Raw genomic sequence first — 26989 nt, forward strand, 5'->3', positions numbered from 1 at the left:
TCCCTCTACTCTACTCTCTCTCCCCCCCCCCCCCCCCCATTTGGGGGCATCTGCCAGCCAGTGGTGTACCTAGGGAATTTGACATCTGGTGCTGATTATTTACAGACATCCCCCCTTCCACCCAAAAACAACCAATTTTTTGGATGGAAGGGTTGACTGTTTGGGACGTCGCGAGCGTGTCGCTGCAAATTTTGGGGGAAAAGGAGTTGTCAAGCTGTGGATAGAACTAACCATTATGAAACTCTGTACTCTATACAGTGCTGCAGAAGATGTTAGTTCTATATAAATACACAATAAGATAGGACATTAGACTATAACTATGGTACGATTAGATTGTGAGCTTCTCTGAGAACAGTCAGAAAAAGGGACATATACGAAAGGGGGGGGGGGGGGATAAAGAGGTAGAGGCACAAGACAGAGGGCCTGGTGGGAGAGGAGAAATGGCAGGAAGACCTCTCACCAGGACTGAAGAAATCACCAGTGCTGTTTGGAATGGACATGCTGTTAAAAGAAGCCACTAAAATCTGAAAAGAGGAAAGGGTCATGGGGGAAGAGAACAGGGTGGGAGGGGGAGCTGGGAAAAGAGATAAGATTACCTGCAATCAAGCTAATCTAAATTGCCTTGAGCTTGCTTCTCTGATCACTACAGAAGTCGGCTGTCAGCATCTGTATCACTGGCTTCTGCAACAGCAGTACTATCAGATGGCATATTTGGATCTCTGCCTAGAGCTTAGCTTCAGAATTTGGTAAACCTGGACCCGGAAAGCATTTGTTCCCATGTTCTGTTCATTTACTGAAAGGATAGCTATCTGATGAATTAAGAACTAGAAAAAAAGCAGAGGGATTATTTCTCCATAAAGCCTTTCTGGCAGACAGTTATCTCATATTTGTGATTATTTTTCATTTTCTCATGGTCAGATGTGAGTCTTCTCTACATACCAAACTGTCGTATGTATATAGCACGATAGACTTCCTGGATAAATCACCTATTTTTGGCATCTGTGTGGTAAATGCCTTATTTACAGTAAGCTTCTGTATGGATTGTGCTACATTTTATCTGACGTCCTGATCGATACAGACTGATAAGCTCTTACACCGCACAGCATATTACTCATATACCTTTGGTTAGGATCTGCCTTACAGCAAAATAAGTCTAATTACCCTCAACTTTCCTGCACACTGAACTGCTCATCCATTCCTAAATCCATACTTGACTGATCTGCTAACACTGACGTCCAGACAGCTTCATTTTCCTCAAGAATGGCTCCTTCACATCGCTCTGTTATTACTGCTTTGCTGCCAGTCAGTGTCCACCCCCCCACATATACAGTATTATAGTTGCCTCTGTGAAATCTGTAGTGACGGCTTAACCTATTTTAACCCAGCTGTGCAGAATTACAGAGATTAGTCTGTGCTTGTGGGGGTTCTGTGTGGAATAAAAGTGAAACGAAAAATGTTCTGCCCTAAAGCAATAATATGGAACTGTAGGCAACACTTGTCTGGATAAATGAATTATAAACAAAAATATAAATAAAGAACACATTGACACCCCAGGCTGGAGTTTAACGGCTGTGGCCATTTTTATTGGGTAACTTTGTTAAAAACTAGTTGAGGTCCAAATAAACTCAATAAAAGATAACTTTCCTCAACATAAATTGTGACAGGAACATACGTTTTGTGATAAATAGTAGAAATAGGGAAGTAGCGCTTTTTATTTTTAAACTGAAATTGGTAAAACTGAGAAATGTGTTTTTTAATTTTTTTTCCCCATTAAAATACATAGAAAACAAAATTGTTCAAGGGAAAAAAATGCCATTCAAAGAAAGCCTAGTTAGTCTTGAAAAAAAACAATATATATTTCATTTAGGCGTCATAAGTAGGGATAAAGTTATTACTGATTAAGTAGGGACGTAGCTAAAATGTCAAAACTGCTCTGGTCCATAAGGGGGAAACAAGGTCTGGATGTGAAGTGGTTAAGAAATACAAACTAGTAACGCACCATGCCACTTTTATAATATGTGTTGAATGGTGCCACACACTGACAGATTTCATTCTGATGCGTGCACACATACAGTGATTGCTGCCGATAGGAAATGGGACTCTATTTGTCTGCTGACATTTTGGGGCAAGCGCCATACATTTCTGTTGCTATGGAGGGGAACAATGGTGTGGCGCATGATGGGTGAGTAAGGAGGGGAACAGTGTGCCTGGCCAAGACAGTCTGGCACTCCGAATACTTTGATGGATCAGGGTGGCTGTACACACGCTAGACACCTTGTGGAGAGGAGAATTATCGTAAGAAATTGTAAAATTTAAGATGCATATTTATAAAATGTAGATTTCTCCTAGGTTAAAATGCACTACAAATTACTTTTTCCTATGTTGCTGTCTCTTACAGTATGTAGTGAAAATTTGACAGGTTTTGGACTAATCAATTTCTTCACCAGGGGGGTTCTCCTGTATTTCTTTATTCACAAAAGCATTTACTGAACAGCAGTTGCTCAGTCCACCTGTCAAAATAATTTGCAAGTAAGTAGGAAAGATGGCCAGCATCTTTGTATAGATCCTTTCCAGGGGATGCTTTTGTAAAGAGTAAAGGTAATACTCAGAATCCCCATGAGGAGATGGATTAGTCCAAAATATGTCAGATCTTTTCTGCTTTTTACTGTCTGCTGTAAGTGACAGCAACATAAGAAAATAGTAATTTATAGTGCATTTTATATGTACATTTTATATGTTATAGTACATTTTATATGTATGCATGTTAAATGTTTTGTGATAGTGGTCCTTTGAGGGAAAGAGACATACAAAAGAAAGAAAACAATCTGCTTTGCCCTCTTCTCTTTCTCTGTCTTCAGAGGTCTTCTTTGTACTGAACGTTATAGCGATTTACTAGAATCTTAATATTCCTCATGCTGGTTTTTGAACACTGCACATCACTTGTTCAGTCTAGAGAAACAGTTGCACTAAAATAGACCATCACACGTATTGTGACATAAATGACACCATGGCAGAAGCTGTCACAACTGTCATGTGAAGCAATGCTTGTCCTTTCCAATACATGTCAAATATATAAGCAGATCACGCACCATGTGAATTACATTAATAGTCTTATTTTATTTTTGGCAGGTCAGTCATCATCCACCAGCAGCTGCTCATCATGTTTACTCCAAAAATGGATGGAGTCTATGGCAAGAGATTACTATTGCTAGCAAATTCAGGGGCAAATATCTCTCCATTATGCCATTAGGTAAGGCATAGTCACCACGTGTTTCAGACTGAAAAGGGCTGTGGCTGGATGAGCAGAAATGTCAGAGTAGTACATAACCTAGAGCTCCAGTATTTTCAGCATAACTTGAATGTGACCTCTGTGTCTCCCATCAGGAGACATCCACCTGGACTTCCCAGCCACAGGGAACCACTACGTCTGGAAGAAAGTCACCTCAACTGTTCATAACATCATCGTGGGAAAACTCTGGATAGATCAGGTTAGTACAGTCAAGAAATAGAGTTGGCTATATTTTATTTTGTAACCTAGAAACCAGATATGAGCTTATTAAATCTTTATGCTGAATATTGTTTGCACACTGTTGTTTCCTCCTATGGGTAGTTATACTTGTAAACAGTGACTATACAAATATGAGAATACTTGTTGTGGTGGCCTTGGCCATCCAGACTTCAATCCACAATGCAATACAGCCAACTAAAACGTCCCAGCATTGCTAAATCACAACCAAAAGTAGAGTCGCATGGTCTGTTTGTATTAAGGCATCTTAATGACGTATTTATGCTTGAAAAAAATATCTGTTTTCCCTTTTGATGTTGCATGTATATAAGCTGTCTGTACCACCAGCTTGCAAACTAACAGGATGTAAACCTGACGAAGGTTGCAAGGCCGAAAGCTTGTTTATTCTTATTCATTTGTAGTTAGCCAATAAATGGTATCATCCTGATTTAAAACTTCTTGCATTAATGTATCTAAGACCTGCACATAACCGTCTTTTTTCCTTCTCTAAAATGACCTCCTTACGTTTATGTATACAAGATTTCGCACATGCTTCACCCCTCCTCTGGAATGTCCTTCCACATCACATCCAGCACTGTCAAATCTTTGATATCTTTAAACACTCCCTCAAAACTCACTTTTATCAACAAGCATATTCTCTACCTTGGGTCATTCCCCCTTTTACCTAAGGTCAAGTTGCGCTTATTGCTACATAGCCCAAAAACAAGCATGGTAACCCAAAAAAACAGGTATGGTTATTGTATATTACCCCACTTTTTGTTCCTCACCTATTTCTTTAGATTATAAGCTTGCAAGGACAGGGCTCTCACCCCTCCCCCCCCCTTTTGTGTCTTGGAATTTGCTATACATTTCATTCATCATGTTACTTTTGTCACTGTAATTACCAATTCTGTATTTTGTATCTTTGTGTATACCATTGTATGTATTATTATGTACCCCAAGTTTGTTTCTTACTTAGCACAGCACTGCGAAATATGTTCCTGCTTAATAAATCAATAATAATAATATTAACACTTTTCGAAAGAAATAATGACTAAATAGGTTCAGTGTTCTCCCCAGACTCTTTTAGCCGGTTGTTCCACCTGGGTAATTTTGGTGAGCACCCGGCTGTCATCATGTGACGCCCTGTTGCCATGGAGACACAACGCTGGAATCGACGAGCAGGTGAGTTTTAAACCATTGCTATCGTCCTCTCACGACTCTGCATGGTGGGAAGGAGGGAGGAGAAGAAGAATGCCAGCAATGCGGCCCGCTGTCCGCAGCATGCGGCCTGGACAATGCAAAATTGGCCCAGCCCTGTGCGTCTCTAGTGAACTGATGCATATGAAAAATCATTCAGCCAAAATTATTTGTAGATCAATACTCACTGTGAAGTCATTTTTGATGCCATTACTCTTGCTGATTTTTTTTCTTGATGTATGAACGCAGTCTTCTTTCAAAGATGTGCTCAGCAATTAACCTTAGGAACACATGTCAAAACTTACCTTTAAACCTGCTCAGCAGATCCAGGATATTAAAATCATTCTTTCTGGTGTGTCATATTTTAATCAGAAACACATTTTATTGAGTAAAAAAGATATATCAAAATACAGTACAGAAAATGGATACAGATCCATAGGAACACATCTTTCACACATAAGAGGTGAGTACATATAGGGATACCAAAATCAACCACTCTGAGTACACAAATCCATAAAAAAGTAGCATTCTAACAAAGATAAACAGAGAACAGCAAAGAACATGGTTCAGGGAAATGGCAGCGCCATACAGCCTTTTAATAAAGTAAGCAACAGCAATCAGTGAACAGGGAATGGAAGAAGCTGGCACAAAAAATGGCACTAAAGCAAATATCACTAGAGACCCAATCTGTCTTTGACAAGATCCCAATCAGCCAACCCAGGGGTGTTTAGCCAGGGCCTCCAGATCTTCTAGAATTTGTCTCGGCAATTCCTATGCAAATAAATCAGCTTTTCCAATTTTAGTGTATAGTTAACAGCAGAGGTCCACATATAGAAGGACAGGGAATACTAATCCTACCAATGTCCTAAAATAAGTAATGTTGCTTGTAATAAGAGTCTACAGATTGCCTGAGATGGAAAGTCATCTGCTGCCACGTTCACTAAAGACGGCAGCAAACAGGAGAATTGGCAGCTGGACCTCAAAGATTTCATCAATCAGCCCACGTATCTTATGCTGGATACACACGGTGCGTTCGCGCACTCGATTTTCCTGTCGATTCCCGTCGATTCGTTTATTTCCAACATGTCCGATTTGGATTTCGATGGATCGTTAGGTCGATTCGCATGCAAAGTATGCCGAATCGACCTAACGATCCATCGAAATCCAGATCGGACATGTTGGAAATAGACGAATCGACGGGAATCGACGGGAAAATCGAGTGCGCGAACGCACCGTGTGTATCCAGCATTAGACCAGTATCTGAAGAGTTTGGGACATCTCCATAGCATGGATCCCCAGGGTCATGTTACTCATTAGTGTTACAAGGTCACAGGTGTGAATGAGGATCAGGTGTGTTAATTTAGGTGTTACTCACTCATACTGGTCACTGGAAGTTCATCATGGCACCTTATGACACAGTACTGATGATCTTAACAAACAAAAAAATGTTGCTATACATAAAGATGGCCCACACTATAAACAAATTGCCAACAACCTGAAACTGAGCCGCAGCTAGATAGCCAAGCTCATACAGCGGTTTAATAGGACGGGTTCCACTCAGAACATGCCTCATCATGGTCAACCAAAAAAGTTGAGTGCATTTGCTCAGCGTCCTATCCAGGGCCGGATTTGTACTTCTTACCGCCCTAGGCCGACTATTACCAGCCGCCCCAACCGAAACCGTATCCTACCACCTCTCTCCACACACACCCATTCAAAAAATTTGGGCCGATGTTGTCCACTATTGGGGCTAGTGCCAAGGTCTCCATGGCAACGTGAAGTGAATCAATCATGTCACATGGGGGAACTGTTTAATCAAGCGATCTACAGGTGATGGGCGTGGTGGGAGCCGTCCACCACACCCACATAGTCACAAGTGGCTCACAATTGGACATTGGGTGGGGTCAGCAACACGTAAAAGTGAGTCCTGTACCCACTGCTGTCTCCAGGATAACAGCGTTGGCCAATCAATAATTAAGAAATGGGTACTGTGAGAGACTGCCTTTTGTATTCTGTACTATTATCTGGTGCTGCCCCTGGTTCTTTCATCCCCCACACCAAGTGTGTGAGACCTGGCCTTCTGTAACTGCCTGGAGCTGCTGCTATGTTATTGGACAAGGTCTGGCTTTTTGCTAGTCACACACTGTTCACAAACGTTTGGTTAACGGACTGCAGCTGCCTGTAGCACAGCACAGGCAGTTGCCAGCTGGTACTAATAGTGCAGTTATCCTGTCCACTTTCATTTGTTTGGACACTTGCAAATAATGCCCTGCAAATAATGCCCCATGTGTGCAGGCCACCCCTTGTTTATCTGGTGCCCTAGGCCATGGCCTATGTGGCCTTGCCAGAAATCCGGCCATGGTCCTATCCAGATGTTGTCTTTTGCAAATATACGTATGAGTGCTGGCAACATTGCCGCAGAGGTTGAAGGGGTGGGGAAATATGAGAGGTGTACACACTTTTGTGAAATACTGTATGTCTCATTTTCTGTGGAGAGATAAATGTTTCAGAATTTAATTTTGCAAATTATTCTTCATCGATTCAGTAAGGGAGAGGCCTGTGTATTTCTAATACAAAACATTTAACCTGACCGTACTGATGACAGCAGTCCTGAAATGAGTTGCCAGCCCAATATGTTTCCATTCTGGACTGTAAATGTACTTTTTGTAGGTTGCCTTAGCACCCTCTGGTCCTTCATTTACCATGTAAATTTATTCCAACCGAAGTACTGCTATTCATGAGAATCTCTTGTGTTTCCTATACTGTGTAGTTGCCACATTCAATTGTCTTGTAAGAAGTAAATGACCCATGGTGATTTCCTCATCTTTAAATAGGCTAACAGTATGCCTTTCACAGTCAGGGAGATCAATTTTCATGCTTGTCACTTGCTGCTTGCGTGACTTTGATTTTTTTACTGAAATCATTTTAAGCATAAAATATTTATTTTACTTCTTTTCCCTTTGTAGTCTGGAGATATTGAAATTACAAACTATAAAACCAAGGACAAATGCCAAATGAAATTCACCCCATACAGCTACTTCTCAAGGGACATTGCAAGAAAGGTAAGCAGCCAGTGTATTGAGGATCATGTATATTTTTATGACTTGTATTATTAATAGGGCTTTGTACGGTATGTATGAATTGGGTGTCTGAGGTGTAGTTGGAACTGGAAGTTATTGGAGGTTTCTGTCAAGGCAGTAAAGGAAGATTTTCACCTATCCTCACTGACTATTGGTATTGTGCAGGGGGGGTGTCAGAATCATTTTGCAGAAATGAGCTCTGCCAGCTTTCTGGTCTCCAGACATTAAGTATTTCTAAATAAAGGCACAGGCACGTCTTACCACATATATTTTCCAATCACTATTGCAGTCTCCAGTTTGTGACCACAATTTTGCTGTAAACCAAGGAAGAGGTCACTAGGCTGGTTCAAATACATCAATCCTTCTTAGATATTAAACCACAGTCATAAGTATAATCCATATATATATATATATATATATATATATATATATATATATATATATATATATATATATATAATTTTTTTTTGATAGATCAATAATGGTATCAGATATGTTTGAACAGTGTAATTGAAGCCATCAAAAAGGAAATTAAGCCATGTTGAGGAAGCTCAAGTAGAAATTGAGCAAGGCAAATAGTAATCATTATTATTACTACTTATTAAATACAGACCTGAACGATTTAAGTTCAGGAATCTATTGCGTAGCGTACATGCTTGAGTCTGTGCTCCAATCCATATTGAATTCAAGGGAATGTCCAGGCAGCTAAAAAAAAAATGACATCTACTTACCCGGGGCTTCCTCTAGTGGAGCGGAGCTACTGCGAGGGACATGTCGGCTGCAAGGGGTTGGAGGAAGCCTCGGGTAAGTAGATGTCATTTTTTTAGCTGCTTGGACATTCCCTTTAAGATCACTATTTCCTAAGTAGTTTCAGAGAGAAGGTTTTGTTTCCATAATTGATCACATACTACTTACCGTATGTACTAGAGTATAAGCCTAGAAATTTAGGTCTGACTTGCTTTTAATAAAAGTATAGGGGTCGACTTATACATAAGTCATGAGCAGCATTGATCACACTGAGTAATGTGTGTACTAATAGTAGCATTCCCAGTTGCAGCAATTTATCCTGTGGTAAGTGACACTTTCTTGATAAAGGAAATGCCAAGAAAACAGGTCTGAAAGTCTTGGCCACAACAATTAACCAGGAAAGGGACAGGAGGAAAGATAATGAGTTGCAGGAAGGGGGTGAATAATTATTGCACTTTGGGGCCCTGAAGGAGTTATTGGCTGCACTTAATGGACAGGAGGGTTTAATTGCTGCAATACTGTATGCAGTGCAGTCATTAACCTTTCTCCTGGGCCCCAAGTGCAGCCATTAACTTTGCTGGGTAGACTTATACTTAAAGAGGAACTCCAGTGAAAACAATGTAATAAAAAAATGCTTCATTTTTACAATAATTATGTATAAATGATTTAGTCAGTGTTTGCCCATTGTAAAATCTTTTAAATCCCTGATTTATATTCTGACATTTATCACATGGTGACATTTTTACTGCTGGCAAGTGATGTAGCTGCTGCTTGCTGTTTTGGCAGTTTGAGACAGCTGTAAACAGCTATTTCCCACAATGCAACAGGGTTCACAGACAGGAACCTGCCAAGAGTATGTACTCAGAATTTCTTTGTGGGTGGGGTTTCACCACAATATCAGCTATACAGCTCCCCCTGATGGGCTGTTTGTGAAAAGGAATAGATTTCTCTTGTAAAAGGGGGTATCAGCTACTGATTGGGATAAAGTTCAATTCTTGGTTGGAGTTTTTCTTTAAGTCAATAAAAATTTCCAGCTTAAGAGGGTCGAATATTAAAGTCGACTTGTACTCGAGTATATACGGGTACTTCCTGTGATCTACAAGTCTGCGTCCTCAAATAGAGGAAGCTGTTTCAGATCAGCTATGGGTGTGAGGTCTTGTCCATCTTTAGTGCATGCATTTGAATATGGTGGGCAAGCGTAAAGGGGTGGGGGGATGGTTCTAAGTGTGCAGCTAGAAGGGTTCTTCAGCCATGTGCAGCCTGAACTCCTACGCCTAGCATGCAAACTTGCACTATTCTATGCCAGACCATTCCATTTCTCACCTCTCATATCCAGCTATCCATTCTATTTGAGCTTCCTTATCTGTATATTGGGGCAGTAACATTACAGGACAGTGTACAGGAAGGCCCTGCTCACTTCTCCAACAGGAAATACTGTACACACGTATGAGTGCAGAGTGCTGTTCTGGTGCCAGGAGTTTGGTTGTATGGCTGCCAGTGAACCAGTGAACTCTGGTGCTCATCATTCGGAGGGATTTTTCAGCCGTGCCTGCTCAGGTTTTGTACTGTGCTTTAGCTGTGTATAGCTGATGCCCTTGCACTATAAAGGGTATAGCAGGGGAGGTTTGATTTGGTTGTTGGGGTAAGATGGTTAAAGTAAGGCAACAGTAAAAGGTTAGTGTTTGCGGTTAAGGTAAGGAAGGGGGATAATGTTATCGGGGAGGTTGGGTTTAGGCATCAGGAAGTGGTTTCTATTAATTGGGTTCAATAAGGGGAGTTTAATGTTAAGATGATATCTTAGGGTTAGGTAAATGACAGGAGTTTAGCACAAAAACACTGATGAAAATTGTGTTGCATAGCCAAAGCACCAGAATATGAGGAATGGAGATTTCAGCCAAGTATCTGTCACCTTCTAAGGACTGACATTTGTGTCATTGCAGAGGCCTGGCCTACTTCTGTCACTGCTGGGAGGGGGCATGGTGTTACAACCACTGACGCTGGGGTTGGGGTTACAGTGTGAGGTTAGATATGGCAAAGGAAGGGGTAAATAAGAGCAAAAATAATTTGTGGATACTGGGCTGACAAATTAATATAGAAGGATAGGATGGAATCAGATTCTGATGTGGGGAAAAGCCTACTTGGACTAGAGTGAAAATCAAGAGCTCTGTAAGCAGTATGGTGAGTTGCTGGCCAATCTGTATCATTTCTGCTGCCTTACAAGACACACTTTATTTTCAGTGTTCAACCAGGGTATGTTTGTGAAGACTATTACATTAAAATTATTTCATATTTATACAGTAAACTCCTCCTATAGCAGCTGTATAGTGTAATGGTTAAGGGCTCTGCCAGTGGCCTCTTGCACAACATGGAGGGGAATTGTTATAGGTACCTTTGGTTGTTCAGTTAGTCTGTTCTCCTAGTGGCTGGGTAGTGTACTGGTTAAAGGACCACTATCGAGAAAAAATGCTAAATTTAAAATACATGTAAACACATACTAATAAGAAGTACGTTTCTTCCAGAGTAAAATGAGCCATAAATTACTTTTCTCCTATGTTGTAGTAGAAATTTGACAGAACTGACAGGCTTCGGACCAGCTCATTTCCTCATGGGGGATTCTCAGCATGGCCTTTATTCTTTATAAATACACTCCCTGCAAAGTATTATACAAAGATGCTGGCCAGCCTCCCTGATCGCTGCACACTTTTTTGGCAGTTGGATGCAGAAACCGCCATTCACTAAGTGCTTTTGAAAATAAATAAAACACTGAGGAAACCCCCCCCCCCATAAGGAGGTGAGCTGGTCCAAAACCTGTCGGTTCTGTTAGATTTCTACAACCTACTGTAAGTCACAGCAACATATGAGAAACGTGATTTATAGCACCTTTTACTCTGGGAGAAATGTACTTCTTATCTGTATATGTTTACAAGTTTAAATTTTTCAATTTTCGCGATAGTGGTCCTGGCGTTCTATTTCCCCAGGATTTCCGTGCAAAAAGTGGTTCAATTAATTTCCAATAATTTTCAACCAATTTTTTTTGCAATCATTTTTTTTATATTGAATTCAATACAGGTTATTGTATTGAATTCAATAAAAAAAAAAGTGTTTGCTGCGAGATTTTGATGATGCTGTGTGACATTGGTGCCATCAACGCCGATCGACGGGGGACATGTGATCGCCAAGGGAGAAGCAAAATCCGCCAAGGGACATGGAAGAAGGCACTGGAGAAGCTATCAGAGGTACGCGGCGAGGGATCAGCATGCCAATGGTGAGTATAAGACCCAGATGTATAGCCAGATGTATTAGCCAGATGTGCAGCCAGGTGTAGTTAGCTAGATGTTTTGCCAGGTATATAGGGAGCAAGATGTTTGCTGGTGTATAGGAGACAGATGTGCAGCCAGGTGTATAGGAGACAGATGTGCAGCCAGGTCTAGGGAGTCATATGTATAGGGAGCTAGGTTTGCGGGTGCCTCTGCCCCCCCCAACCCCATTGCCCCCGATGCCCCCTAACTGTGGCCGGGTGTCCCTTCTGTGGGGGGGGCTCCCCTTCTGTGCTGGCTGGTAGTGGCCGGCGGGGATCCCCTCTGTGGCAGGGGGGGGAATCCCCATACTGTGCGTGTGGGTGGCCCTTCTGTGTGTGCATTGGGGGGGGGGGGGCAGGTATCATCCTTCTATGGGGGCTAGTCGTGGTGGGTCGGGGACACCCCCTTCTGTGGTGGGTGGGAGGTGGGGGTCCCCATCTATGCGGGCTGTGGGTGGCCTCTCCCTCCTCTTCCCCCATCCCTCCCTCTCTGTCCTCCATGCCCCCCCTCTCACCCCTGATCCTGTGTCCCCCCCACTACACACAGCATACAGAACTAGCATCCAGCCACCCTGGGAATCCCTGTGCAGCCGGCGGGGCAGAGAATGTGTGGGGCTGTGCAGGGATTCCCCTTCTTTGCCGGCGGGTGGCTGGTGCGGGGATCCTCTCTGTGGGGGGGCCGGGGATCCCCGTACTGTGCATGCGGGGTGACCCTTTTGTGTGTGCGGGGGGCGGGTATCCCCTTCTATGGGGCTGGTCTTGGCCGGTCGGGGACACCCCCTTCTGTGGTGGGGGGAAGGTGGGTGTCCCCATCTATGTGGGCTGTGGGTGGCCTCTTCCCCATCCCTCCCTCTCTGTCCCCCGTGTCCCCCCCCCCCCGATCCCGTGTCTCCCCCCTGTAAGAAGCCCTGATCTACTCACCTGAGGGCTTTCTCCTGCGGCGGCCACGATGGACACCCTCCTCCTCCATCGCCGAAGTCCCGGTCTGTGTAATTACAGTACGCGGCTTGGTGACGTCACCAAGCTGCGTACTGTAATTACAGAGAACACGAGACTTCGCGATGGAGGAGGAGGGTGTCCATCGTGGCCGCCGCAGGAGAAAGCCCTCAGGTGAGTAGATCAGGGCTTCTTACAGGGGGGAGACACGGGATCGGGGGGGGGGGGGGGGGGACACGGGGGACAGAGAGGGAGGGATGGGGAAGAGGAGGGAGAGGCCACCCACAGCCCACATAGATGGGGACACCCACCTTCCCCCCACCACAGAAGGGGGTGTCCCCGACCGGCCAAGACCAGCCCCATAGAAGGGGATACCCGCCCCCCCGCACACACAAAAGGGTCACCCCGCATGCACAGTACGGGGATCCCCGGCCCCCCCACAGAGAGGATCCCCGCACCAGCCACCCGCCGGCAAAGAAGGGGAATCCCTGCACAGCCCCACACATTCTCTGCCCCGCCGGCTGCACAGGGATTCCCAGGGTGGCTGGATGCTAGTTCTGTATGCTGTGGGTAGCACAGATCGCTACCCACAGCGTGCTGGCAGGCATCCAGCCATCCTGGGGAATCCCTCTGATGAGGGAAAAGTGCAGCCGGCGGGGAAGAGAAACAAGAAATCTCCCTGGCGGTATTGACGAGCTCAGCTCGTCAATACCGCTTTCAGCAAGTTTTTCCTGGACGAGCTGAGCTCGTCAATACCGCCAGGGTGGTTAAGGGCTCTGCCTCTGACACAGGAGACCTGGGTTCAAATTTCAGCTCTTCCTGTTCCCTAATGCTGTGTACACACAATACGTTTTTCCGCTCGATTTCCCCCAATCGATTTTTCCGCTCAATTCTGTTATCTTCCGCTCATTTTTCTTATCTTTTCCATTCACTCCTATGAGAAATCGAATGCAGAATCGATCGGAAGGAATATCGGACATGTTGGAAATTATCTTAACACTGCTACTGCCTACTGAGTGTGCTCTAGTGGCTGCCTTGCAACTGCTTATTTGTCTCGTCTATAGTATAGTTTATCTTCTGCAGGCATATTTTATAGAATTTAAGCAGATGACAATTTACCTAAAAGTGCTAAATCTACACAAGCGTAGGGGAACTCCTTGCGGACTTCATCATAGTAGGATGTCGACTGTAATCCTGATCCAAATCATGATTGACATATTTTTGATTTACTTGGAATAACGTGATTTTTTTTCACCAGTTTTTAAGATCATTGGGGAGATTTTATTAATATAAATGAAGTGACATTACAGTAGCCAGCCCAGTCTCCCACTGAGTAGCACACAGCGACAGGCAGTGACTTAATGCCTCCATGCTGTTTGCTGCCTTGTAGATTAAACAGGTACACGTAATTCACAGCATTGCCTCTGTTTACAGAACGCAGCTTCTTGTAGTCAGGGATGGCTTGGCATTTAACCAGCTGTGTCACACTGGAGCTATTGCCAGTGCTGGATCGAGGATTGTACTTTGGGACTAGCTACTTTATGGAATTGCCTGCTTTATGGAATTGCCTGCTTTACAGAAATATTTATTATTTCCACTTTGTTCTTGTGCCAGGTGTAGATTTCTTTCTGGTCAGCAGATAATGTAAGCAGTTCAGTCATGGCATAGTGAGGAGAATGTCAGTGTCTGCGGAAAGCATACATCAATAACGCGTTCCCCCATGACAACAGCAATTTATAAGTCCATAGCATGTCATTTCTGAAATATTGACCACATGGAATCTTGTGGTGTTTCGGAATCTTTCATAATCCACGGCAATACAAGACGCTTGGATGAGCAGGGTTTATAGTGCAAGTTGAATGCATCAAAACACACAGACTGTTCCAGCTGTCACACAGAAATCGAGCACCTGTCAGAACTGCTTGTTTGTCATGTGACAATAGCCAGAAAAATGTCAGCATTTACCAATCTTGTCACGAATGTCCTTTAACTGGAGCACAATTCTAACACAGCTAGCCACATAGGTATTATTACTTTTGTGGAAAAAAATATTTCTTCCAGGACAACACTGGACAATACGATCATTTTAGTAAATATACCTCACACCTTTGGCAGTGCCTTTCTGCCCAACAACCACACTGCATGTCGGGCGGGGTTACAAATGGCGCCATTTAGCTGTCTTGTACCTGAGAAGATTTTGGAGCAGCCAGCTCCACCATAGGCCGTAATAGGAATTGCGGCTATAGCGGCATACAGTCGGTAACTTCGCCGCCGTCAGAAGACTGAGCTGAAGTTGCTTTTAAAACACTGCAATTCGGCTTCCAGCAATAGCCGCAATAGCTGCAGCTGAAAGCTCTGCCTCTCACGGAAGTGCACAGGGCAGCAAAGTCCACGACCAAGAAAGTTGTGGATTTTGCGGGGGGGGGGGGGGGGGGTTGGGGGGGATTTAGTTAGATTTCAGCCACGGAGATGCGGCGTTTTAGTCAGGGCAATCATGTTTAACAGATTTTTAATATAAAAACATGATTTTAATGAGACTTCAGAGTCGCTTTAAATTTCATCTGTTATATACCCGCCCATATAGCCATGCTGTCAAGATCCTGTAGTAGGATGTCGCTATATTGCTTATGGAACCCATAACTGTACAATACAAATGTTTGATTTACCCGTTTATTTGACCAAAACGATTGAATCGAATAAAAGTCAAAAAAATACTTTTTTTCGATAATAAAAATTGAACGATTATCCAGTTTTTGTTTTGTTTTTTTATAAAAATCTGATTGGACATGTTGGAAAAAAAATCTTTATATTCGATCTACCGGAATAATCAAACGAAATTATCTAATCGGAAAAAATTAGAAAATGGTACCATGTATGGGCACCTTTAGTGTTTAATAATCCTAAAGATGGCAGCATTACTTTGTATTCCACAAATATAGGGCATGCAAAAATCCCAGCCTGCAGTGCAGTCCCCTGAGCTCAGTGCACAATTCCTCAGAGAGCCACCACTCTGTATTACATATAGGGATGCTGCTCAATTGGATTTTGTGGAATGGAAAACGGAAACAGATTTCCACTGAAATACCGCATTACCACAACTTTGTTTTAGCCCAAACAGAATTGGGAAGCATTAGTTGGAGAATGCTGGGTTTTTGGTTTTTTTTCAGCGAAAATTTAATTACCATGGTAATTTTAGACCAGTCACAAGGCTTGTACACTACTGATTATTCCATAGTCTTGTAATTGGCCTAAAATTTTCTTGGTATTCAGCATTCCCTGGTTGGTCCAATACTTCCAAGTCTACTTGCAAGTATCGATCAATCATAGAACGCAAAAAATGTCTCCTTAGAAACCCATGGAATTGTTAATTAGAATTGGTGGAAATCGTAATTTCCAACAATTCCTAATTTATGAATGCAAAAGTTCAATAAAGAAACGACACACCACAGACTGCCAAAACTTTGTGTTTCAATCTCCATCACCACACCCAACTTCACATCACATGTTGGGCTATAGCAGACTTTCTCAACCAGGGTTCCCTGAGTACTCTGCAGGGGTTCCTTGGCATTTCACCCCATTGTTGGGAAAGTATGATAGGGCACTAGAATAAGGAGAAATTATAATGAGGGGCAATGTAATAGGGGGTAGTGAAAATCAACAGCCACACCTACTGTTAAAGTCCATGCCTCCTGCAAAATAAATGCAGGGGTTCCTTGAGATCCATAAATTGTTTACAGGGTTCCTCCAGGTTAAAAAGGTGTATCAATCCTTCTCACTCATACAAGAGGAAAGACTGCCTCTAAATGGTGGAGGGTAAAAAAAAAAAAAAAATAATAAATAAATACAATAATGAATTCAAAATGATCTCCAAAAAGATAAGTTTATTAGGAACGTATCCCTTTAAAAATGAATTAAAACCAGATATAATTAAAATCCCCCAACATTGTCAGTAAACAATCCCCGCTGTGCTACAAATAACAAATTGCCAATATGTGGGGTAACAAGACTACCTCTAGTGAAAAAGTGCTAGTGCTGTAATTCAGTGTTGGACAGTGGTGCTAAAAATATATATAAAACCAAAAATGTATGAAAAAAGGACTGATATGAATCAGTAAAACATCACAATGTGCAAAAATGTGCAAACAACAATTTCATATATAGACAAAGGTCCCTGAACTTCAGGGTGTAAGATTGTGCAAAAATCAGCCAGTACACCAAGTTACATACAAAGTGCAATAAGAGGGGTGAATATAAGAGAGGTAAGACCACCACTGGTAACGTACCTCTCTTATATTCACCCCTCTTATTGCACTTTGTATGTAACTTGGTGTACTGGCTGATTTTTGCACAATCTTACACCCTTAAGTTCAGGGACCCTTGTCTATATATGAAATTGTTGTTTGCACATTTTTGCACATTGTGATGTTTTACTGATTCATATCAGTCCTTTTTTTTCATACATTTTTGGTTTTATATATATTTTTAGCACCAATGTCCAGCACTGAATTACAGCACTAGCACTTTTTCACTAGAGGTAGTCTTGTTACCCCACATATTGGCAATTTGTTATTTGTAGCACAGCGGGGATTGTTTACTGACAATGTTGGGGGATTTTAATTATATCTGGTTTTAATTCATTTTTAAAGGGATACATTCCTAATAAACTGTTATATTTTTGGAGATCATTTTGAATTCATTATTGTATTTATTTATTATTTGGGTTTTTTTTTACCCCCCACCATTTAGAGGCAGTCTTTCCTCTTGTATGTGTATATGTTTTTTGCCTAGGTGGGCTTGTACTAGTGATTTGGCAATCTTGCTCATTGCAATATAGTGGCATGTCAATCCTTCTCACTATCTCTTGGGTGGTCTTTCTTCCTCTTTTTAGAGAGAACAATGTTTTTTTTTTTTTTTTGCTCAACAAGTTCCCTATCTTATTGCTGCAAATCAGTAGTGACCAATATTTACGGTAACTATATTTTTGTTATCATTTGTGTATTTCTACCAAATGAAATCACAAAGGGGATACATTCTCACAGTTTGTTTTTTGTTTTTCATAAAGTTTTTCAGTTCACTGATTAGCTATTGGGGCAATCCCTATCCCTCCCTTCTTCCTTTCTTCCATATTTTCTTCATGGATCCACTATGACGTCTGCAGCTGAGGTTTGTGATTGGGAGTATGCAGCAACACTCATCAGAGATTCTGAGGCTTTCTTGCATTTTTTTTGTTGCAGGTCACTGGGGTTGTGACTGATGCAAATGGAAAAGCACATTATGTTCTTTCGGGAACATGGGATGAAAAGATGGAATGTGCAAAAATCGTCCAGAGCAGTCAAGGGAATGGCAGTGTGGAAGGCAAGCAGAAGACAGTCTACCAGACCCTCCCTCCAAAGCTACTATGGAAGAAGTACCCTCTGCCGTAAGTCATCAGAGAACACGGACAATAAGTGTGGCCTCATTTCTTCATTTACAGCTGCTGGTTTCAAACTGTCTTTTCGTACTTTTCCTAGAGATCTGAAGAACAACATTTTTTTTTTATGGTTTACGTGATTTAAAAATACATTTTAGAAACATGCAGACAGTTATTTGTACATCTGCTCCCAGAAACCTTAAAGGATACCCGAAGTGACATGTGACATGATGAGATAGACATGTATATGTACAGTGCCAAGTACCGTATATACTCGCGTATAAGCCGACCCGCCAATAAGCCGAGGTACCCACTTTTCCCTCAGAAACCAGAAAAAAATTGACTCGCATATAAGCCCCCTTCCAATAAAGTCCCCTCCCCATAGCCAGATGTGCCCCAGGATCATACAGCTGTGTCTCAAGAAGCCACTAGATGGTGTCATAGAAATGAGACACAGCAATCGTCACACAGGAAGAATCCACGATCGTTGCGTCTCTGACACGTTGCTGGCACACTCTGCTCCACAAGCCAGGGGAGTCTTGAGCAGTGCACTCTGCACACCATGTTGCAGGGGATGGAGGGGCACGCACACAGCAGGGATCCATCTGGCAAGAGCAGGATCACTAGTGCAAGATCCCTATGCTCCTCTGCCAGTAACAAAACCTGCTCCACCATCGGTTTTGCTCCACTGACTTGCATACAAGCCGAGGGGGGGGTCACTTTTCAGCACTTTTTTTATGCTGAAAAATTAGGCTTATATGCGAGTATATACAGTACACAAATAACTATAACTATGTCTTGTTCCTTTTTTCCTTTCTCTGTCTGAAAGCGTTAAATATCAGGTATGTAAGTGGCTGACTCAGTCCTGACTCAGACAGGAAGTGACTACAGTGTGACCCTCACTGATAAGAAATTCCCCTTTTTACCTCCTTATTGCTCTCAGAAGCTATTTTCTGCTAGGAAAGTGTTTTATAGTTGGAATTTCTTATCAGTGCGAGTCACACTGTAGTCACTTCCTGTCTGAGTCAGGACTGAGTCAGCCACTTACATACCTGATATTTAACTCTTTCAGGCAGAAAAATAAAAAAAGGAACACAGCATAGTTATTTGTGTGCTAGGCACTGTACATACACATGTCTATCTCATCCTGTCACATGTCACTTCGGGTATCCTTTAAGGCCCATACACATGCTAGATGGATGTTGCTCAACTGGATCAGAACCTGATCCCATAGGTGACATCGCTGGACCGAGATTGTACAGTCGCGTAGTTAGCCTGCAGACTAACAATGTGCTCTGTTGCAGTTCGGAAATGGGAGGTAATATAGAGGTCTGACAGCTGTATTGGGTGAGCGAGGAGTACAAATCTATCAGCCTTCGCTCGACTTGATCCACCAGGTGGGGATCCCTGGCTGAGCGGCTGTCAGCAGCTGCTGTACACATGTTGGATTATCGGCAGAGAACATTGTAATCGGCTGCCTGAGCCAAATTTAATCTAGCTTGTCTACGGGCTTTTAGATTGCATGTGACTCATAGTAACACAACATGATGATTGTTGTCCCAGTGGCCAGTCGCTGGATCTGAGCATGGTCATATGGGGTTAGTATGCATGCATATTCTGAACCCTGGAGGTTTGGCTATTTGCATGCAAGAAAGAGTTTGGAGTGGTGACCAGCCATTCAAAATAGATATCAGTTTAAGGCTTGGGGATGTTTGTGTGCTGCAGCTGTTAGATTTTATTGTTGTTTCCAATTTTTTATATTTTAAAGCTGTTAGTAAGCCAACTACACTATAAACTTGTTTCTCTTCCATATAAAGAGTTCAATGACAAAACATTCCACTTAAAGGAGGACTGTAGGGGTTAGGGGGGAAAGAGTTGAACTTACCTGGGGCTTCTAATGGTCCCCCGCAGATGTCCTATGCCTGCGCAGGAACTCACAGATGCTCTGCTGACACAGCTGAGAGATCAATTACATTTGTGATTAGTCACTGGTGAGGGGTAATTAGACAGGCTAAACTCTCTAAATACATACAGGATGCATTTCTGTTTTCCTTCTGTCCTGTGCAAGAGTTCAGGTAAACTCTTAGGGCTCTTTCACATGAGGGCAGATTTTCTGCGTTTCAACGCAAAGGGTAAAGTTTGCGTTACCCAAGGTGAAATGAAAGTCCATAGACTTTCATTTTAGCTTTCACATATAACGCAGCCTTTTTGTGCGTTGCGTTACACTGCACCCAGGCGCAGTTTTTTGGCCGACGCTAGCTTTATGAGTTACAATGTTAGTCAATGTAAAATGCACACTATGCGCGTTTTTAATCCGTTAACGCAGGCAATCAGTCCCAGAATGCAACAGAGGAACAATGTAGAAAGTTGAAAACTAAAAGAAAAAAAAATTACCTGCGTTTTTCTATGTGCTGTAACGCATTGAAAACGGATTAAAAACGCACACTCACTGCAGTGCAACGCATATCAAAACTCATACAACAAAACATATGCTTTGAGCGTTCTCCAACGCAAGCTCTGATGTGAAAGAGCCCTTATGCCTTAGCAACAGCCTTAGCAACAGCCTTTTTTTAGCAACCTGCCTACTGTGACTATTGTTAAATACAGCTCCGGAAAAGTAGGACATAGGGATCTGATTAAAAGAAACAGGAATTCTCCCTGTAAAAGTAGGCCAGTTGAGATGTATGGCTATGCACCATTCCTGAAGCTGCTGGATAGGGAGTTAAGCTGCAGAGGTTGTGACAAACATTGTAGAAGTGATTGGGTTTCTTTACATCTGCCCAAATCACTTCCACATGAAGAAGGCACCATTTAATTAAGTCCTTGGTAACAATAGGGTTAAGCCAAGGGTTCCAATTACTATCAGCTGTTTCTAGAAGAATCACTAATCGTTTGTATTTTACACTACTTTCATAGACATCATTGCTTAAAAGACAACTGTAACTAGAGGGATAATGGAGGCTGCCATTTTTATTTCCTTTTAAACAATACCAGTTACTTGGCTATCCTTCTGGTGCTCTGCCTCTAATACTTTTAGCCATAGACCCTGAACAAGCATGCAGCAGATCGGATGTTTCTGACATAGAGATGGCGCGAACAGTTCGCACGCAAACTTATTCACGCAAACTTCAGTGAACCGCGAACTATATGCGAGTTCGACCCGCCCCCTATACTACATCATTAGGGTCAACTTTGACCCTCTACATCACAGTCAGCAGACACAGGGTAGCCAAGGATAATAAGGTCGTTGCTTCATTGTGGACAGACCAAATTCGAACAGCTGGACAGTCACTGTTGTTCTGTCATTGAGCTACCTCAGCCCGGCATATGGGCTTGAAAACCGTCACGGCCTGCACTCTCGCCATGGTGCGGACCAGTCCAGCACGGCCGTCACTACACAAACAGCTGTTTGCGGTGCGTTACAGTTTGGTCTGTCAGTGTGAAGCAGTACTCTAATTACACTCCCTGGTTGATGTATACACATGCAAGATGTTTTAAAGCACTTTAGGCCTCCAATTTAGCATGTAATGTGATTTTTTTCCCCGGGACTGTTGGCATGTATCCCACTCATCCATGCAAAAACTCAGATGTTAGACCCCCTGAAACATCTTTTCCATCACTTTTGTGGCCTGCATAAATGTTTCTAGTTTTCAAAGTTCGCATCCCCATTGAAGTCTATTGTGGTTCGCAAAAGTTCGTGCAAACCAAACCTTATGCGGAAATTTGCGTTCTAGGTTCGCGAACCGAAAATCGGAGGTTCGCGAGCCATCTCTATTCTGACATTATTGTCAGATCTGACTGGATGGGCTGCCAGAAAACTGGTATGGTTTAAAATTAAATTAATATGGCAGCCTCTCAATTCAGTTGTCCTTTAAATACATGAATCAAGTGCAGGAAAGCACAGATTAGCAATTAAGATCCCAGCTAAAAGTTTTAGTTTTATTGGTGTGGAGTAACCTGATGTGGCAAAGTGCCATTGAATATTTGGACTGGGAACAGACAGAGACTGGCTGGATTGCAGCTGTAAGAGTAATAAGCATATAGGACTCCCGGAGACTTTCCTGAATTACTGTAATGTCAAATCTGGATGCTATGGCTTACACATATTTTTGTATTTTCATTTAATATAGACCATGGTCACTGGACATTACAATAAATCAGCATTCTCCCAGCTCTACTAGCCATGATCAGAATGTAGAAAGATTCCATTAACCTTTCCTGCCACTATAAGCTGGATGCAGCAGCTGCACGGGCGAGTGTTAAAAACAAGGGCAGCTTGCACTATGCTGGGAATGAGGTCATGGCTAATAAACTACAGGGACAGGCTCATGTGCAAGAGAAACGGGATGCTCATAGCAAGCAGTTGGAGGTGCTCTCTGGAAATGACATTTATATGTGACTTACCCTTGCATGTACCTGATTTAGAAGAGTATTTATTATGGTAGCGGCTTCTGCCCATAAAAATGTCTAACAACTGTGTAACTTGTAAATGTAGGATCAATAAGCTGTAAATCATTCTATGTAATGATTTATACTCCATGACTACAGAAGCAATATGAATCACAGAATTGGAGGGCTGGAGGCTGCATCTTTTGCTTCCTAACAACTCAAGTGTGATGTCCTAAAAAGCCTCCTATACTGCACATTGACTTCAATGGAGATCTCACATGGAACTTCCATGAAGACTAGGCCCAATCAACCAAATAATCATGCAACAAGTCATTGCAATTAAATTACTATGGGATTGAATGGTGTATAGCCAGCATTTTTTTTCCTTTAGAGCGGAATATAACCCTGCATTTCAACTTTGCTCTAAAACATTATTTACAGCATATTATATGCAACCAGCATTTTTTTTTACTAGACCAGCATTGGAAGGGTTACACACAGAGCTTTAAAGTTCATGGAGAGAACTGCAGACACATCCGAAGTTTAGATAGATACATTTAAGCAAAACAAAATGTAACAAGTGAAGAATGTTACACACTCTTTGGCTGTCCTCCAACTCCTGCACAGTCAGAGAAAGTGAGTCACATTCCACAGTTGTTACATTTTGTTTTGCTTAAATGTATCTATCTAAACTTCGGATGCTTCTGCAGTTCTCTCCATGGAACTTTAAAGAGAACCTGAGGTGGGGATCTTAGAGTTAAATCTATACACAGAGGCTGGGTCTGGCTATAGTGCCCAGCCTCTGTTGCTAGTTGAATATTCCCTAAATCCCCCCTGCGCTCTGCACGAGCCCATAAATTACCTCCGCGCTGTCGGGCTCTGTTTACCTTTCTAGTGTCACTCACGCAGCTCCCCCCGCCTCCTGCAGAGCGCTGGTCCCTGCCCGAGTCCCTTCTCTCTAATCAGCGGCGAGGGAAGGGACGTGGGCGGGGATTGGCGCTCTGCAGGAGGCGGGGAGCGGCGTGAGTGGCACTACAATGGTAAACAGAGCCCGCTGCGACACGATCAGTGTCGCCAGCGCGGCTGTAATTTATGGGCTCGTGCAGAGCGCAGGGGGGATTTAGGGAATACTTAACTAGCAACAGAGGCTGGGCACTATAGCCAGACCCAGCCTCTGTGTATAGATTTAACTCTAAGATCCCCACCTCAGGTTCTCTTTAAAGCTCTGTGTGTAACCCTTCCAATGCTGGTCTAGTAAAAAAAAAATGCTGGTTGTATATAATATGCTGTAAATAATGTTTTAGAGCAAAGTTGAAATGCAGGGTTGTATTCCGCTTTAAATTAAAATTGTGCAATTTACGGTAACCAACTACCGAACAACATTCAGGGAAAAATGAGGTGCATTTGAACACTTATGAAGAACACAGCATGTGATATATGGATATATAGTAACATGGTAGATATGTATGTAATAAATACCAGTAGGTTATTAACGATTCATTATAGCCTTCAAGGACATCCGAGGTGACATGATGAGATAGGCATGTGTATGTAGAGTGCTAAGCATACAAATAACTATACTGTGCTCCTTTTTTTCTTTTCCTGCCTGAAAGAGTTAAAAATCAGGTATACAAATGACAGTTTATGTGCAGTCAGGACCTGATAATACTGTAGCTAACCCTCACTGATAAGAAATGACAGCCATAACACACTTTTAGGCAGAAAATAGCTTCTGATAGCAGGAAAGTGATATAAAAGGTTCAACGGTTTACAGATTTGAGCTCTGGCATATTTCACTGAATGTGTCATTGAGCAGAGACAATGAAACAGTAAAAACTTTAAAAGTTGGTTTAAAATAAAAAATACTGTGGGATGTCTAAAAAGTAATTTTTTGGGAGACAGAGGATAGATGCAATTGTTTATCTCATCAGTTTATTTTCACCTCGGCTGTCCTTTAAGAAAAAAAAAATGATTAGATTCACAGCAGAGCTGGGGCAAGTTTCTCCAGCGCCCAAGGCAATGATGCTGAAGTGCCCCCACCCATCATACCTTTATTGCTGCCTCCCGCCCCCCTTGTTGATTGCGTTCTTAGGCTGATACTGAGAGGGCCTCCTCTCTGCATCTCCCTTCTTTCCTTTGAAACCCTGCTTGCAGCTTACTCACTTATTCAGTCAGGCTGACTGAGAGAGGTGCTCCTCATTCAACCCCCCTTCCCTGATCCTTCATACACAGTGACATACCCAAAAGCCCCTCCTTCTGATCAGCTTTCTGACAGCAGGGGCTGAATGAGTTGGGCTGTACGGGATGCAGTGTGACTCTACAGTTGTTTCCAGCCATGACTAAAGAGATTCAAATACACCCCCTTACTACTGATTAATAGGTAAAGATCTAAGGTCCTATTTATAGCAAGATACTTAAAAGCTGCAGCAAAAAAAAAGTCAGTTTAGGAGGAAAAATACAAAAGGAAAGAAAGGATGGATCTGGTTTTGAATCTTGGTCTACTAACTAGAGTTCTGGTTTTCAATCTTGGTGAGAACACTGTCTGTATAGGCTCGTACACGTCAAGCGGATCGTTGAAATCCAGTCTTATCTTAAGGACCGAACGTCCAAATGACCGGACGTTCAAACGTCCAAATGACTGGTGGTTTACAAAAAGCCGACGTGTGTATGTACCTTATGTGGTTGATATTTTCTTTGGTCATTCTGATTTTCTTCCACATACCAAGAGCATAATAACATAGGTTAACTGGCTTCCCTGTAATAAGCTTTAATAAAGGCTGAAGGTTGTGATATGATCTTAAAGGGACCCTTAAAGGGACTCCGAGCAGTGCAGAAACTATGGAAAGATGCATATAATGTTAAAGCTCTCTTTCTCCTCTTTCCAGTGGCGTAGCTAAGGAGCTGTGGGCCCCGATGCAAGTTTTACAATGGGGCCCACCAAGCACTCTATACATAACAATTTATACGGTGCACCAAAATCTGCCAATGGCAACTACAGTGTCAGAGGTGCAAGAAGGGGATGGGGAACAGTTTGTTAATGATTACCACTATTCAAAGTATCTACAGAAGTCATTATTATGCGCATAGGACCAATAGAGAGCTATTTCTGTAGTTAAGGGAGGGCACTTCGGGGCCCCTCTGGCCCAAGGGCCCCGATGCGGTCGCTACCTCTGCACCCCCTATTGCTACGCCCCTGCCTCTTTCCAATGATATATAAACCACCTCCCTACTCCTTTTAGTTTTCCCTATTTTCGCGATTGAAATTGCCGCGGCCGCGATTTCAATCGCGAAAATAGAGAAAACTAAAAGGCGTAGGGCTACTATTTAGGTGTCGCCAGAAAGAGGAGAAAGAGAGCTTTAAAATGATATCCATCTTTCCATAGTTACTTGTATTACACAGGGCGACTTTTTCCTAAAGTCAGCAGCTTCATTCTGCTGAATGGAGCTGCTGACACTGGGGAAAGTGTCGTCCTGTGTAATACAAGTAACTATGGAAAGATGGATATCATTTTAAAGCTCTTTCTCCTCTTTCTGGTGACACCTAAATCGTCGCCCTACGCCTTTTAGTTTTCTCTATTTTCGCGATTGAAATCGCGGCCGCGGCAATTTCAATCGCGAAAATAGCGAAAACTAAAAGGTGTAGGGCGGCGGTTTATATATCATTGGAAAGAGGAGAAAGGGAGCTTTAAAATGATATGCATCTTTCCATAGTTTCTGCACTGCTCGGAGTCCCTTTAAGCCTAGTAAGAAATCATTTTTACTCACCTGGGGTTTCTGCCTGCCCCCTGCACCTGTCAAATGCCCTCACAGTCACTCTCGGATCCTCCTGTCCCCCACCGCCAGCTACTTAAGATTCGCCGACAGGCCTGGCGACAGGTAGTCTCCTTTACGTTCCCTTCCACTATAGTGCTATTGCAGACGGGAACGCAAAGAAGGAGATGCGTGGCCAGGCCTGTGTAAGCGCAGTGAGCCTGTCGGCCGAAATCAAAAGTGGCTGGCGGCGGGGGACGGGAGAATCCAAGAGTGACTGTGAGGGCATGGGACGGCTGCAGGGGGGCTGGTAGAAGCCCCAGGTGAGTAAAAATGTTTTGTTTTGTTTTACTAGGCTTAAAGAGAATCTGTACTCTGAAATTCTTACAATAAAAAGCATACCATTCTATTCATTATGTGCTCCTGGTCCCCTCTGTGCTGTTTCTGCCATTCTCTGCTGCAAACCTGGCTTGTAATTGCCAGTTTTAGGCAGTGTTTACAAACAAACTAACCAGCTTCTAATAGGCTCAGCTAAGCAGAGTGTGTTAGTCACACAGAGCCTGCAGGGGGTGTGTACAGCTTCTAGCTAATCACAAGCAGCCCTGCACATTCCAGTCTGACTGCCTCAGCCTGACTGTGCCGACTATAGAGAGAAGATTAGATCATATAACAGA

At 42.8% G+C, this 26989-nt stretch overlaps 1 protein-coding gene across 5 annotated transcripts in view; it reads left to right on the forward strand.

Annotated features, from left to right (window-relative positions):
- Nucleotides 1-26989, forward strand: part of OSBP2 (oxysterol binding protein 2) — a 327225-nt gene that overhangs the window by 295027 nt on the left and 5209 nt on the right. For all 5 annotated transcript variants that reach the window (XM_068246447.1, XM_068246472.1, XM_068246456.1 and 2 more), the window contains 4 exons: nt 3130-3250; nt 3385-3488; nt 7672-7767; nt 18001-18185. In XM_068246447.1, coding sequence (XP_068102548.1) covers nt 3130-3250; nt 3385-3488; nt 7672-7767; nt 18001-18185 — 506 coding nt within the window. The remainder of the gene's footprint in view (nt 1-3129; nt 3251-3384; nt 3489-7671; nt 7768-18000; nt 18186-26989) is intronic.

The sequence above is a fragment of the Hyperolius riggenbachi genome, chromosome 1 (genome assembly GCF_040937935.1).
Source record: "Hyperolius riggenbachi isolate aHypRig1 chromosome 1, aHypRig1.pri, whole genome shotgun sequence".
In the NCBI taxonomy this organism is placed as follows: domain Eukaryota; kingdom Metazoa; phylum Chordata; class Amphibia; order Anura; family Hyperoliidae; genus Hyperolius; species Hyperolius riggenbachi.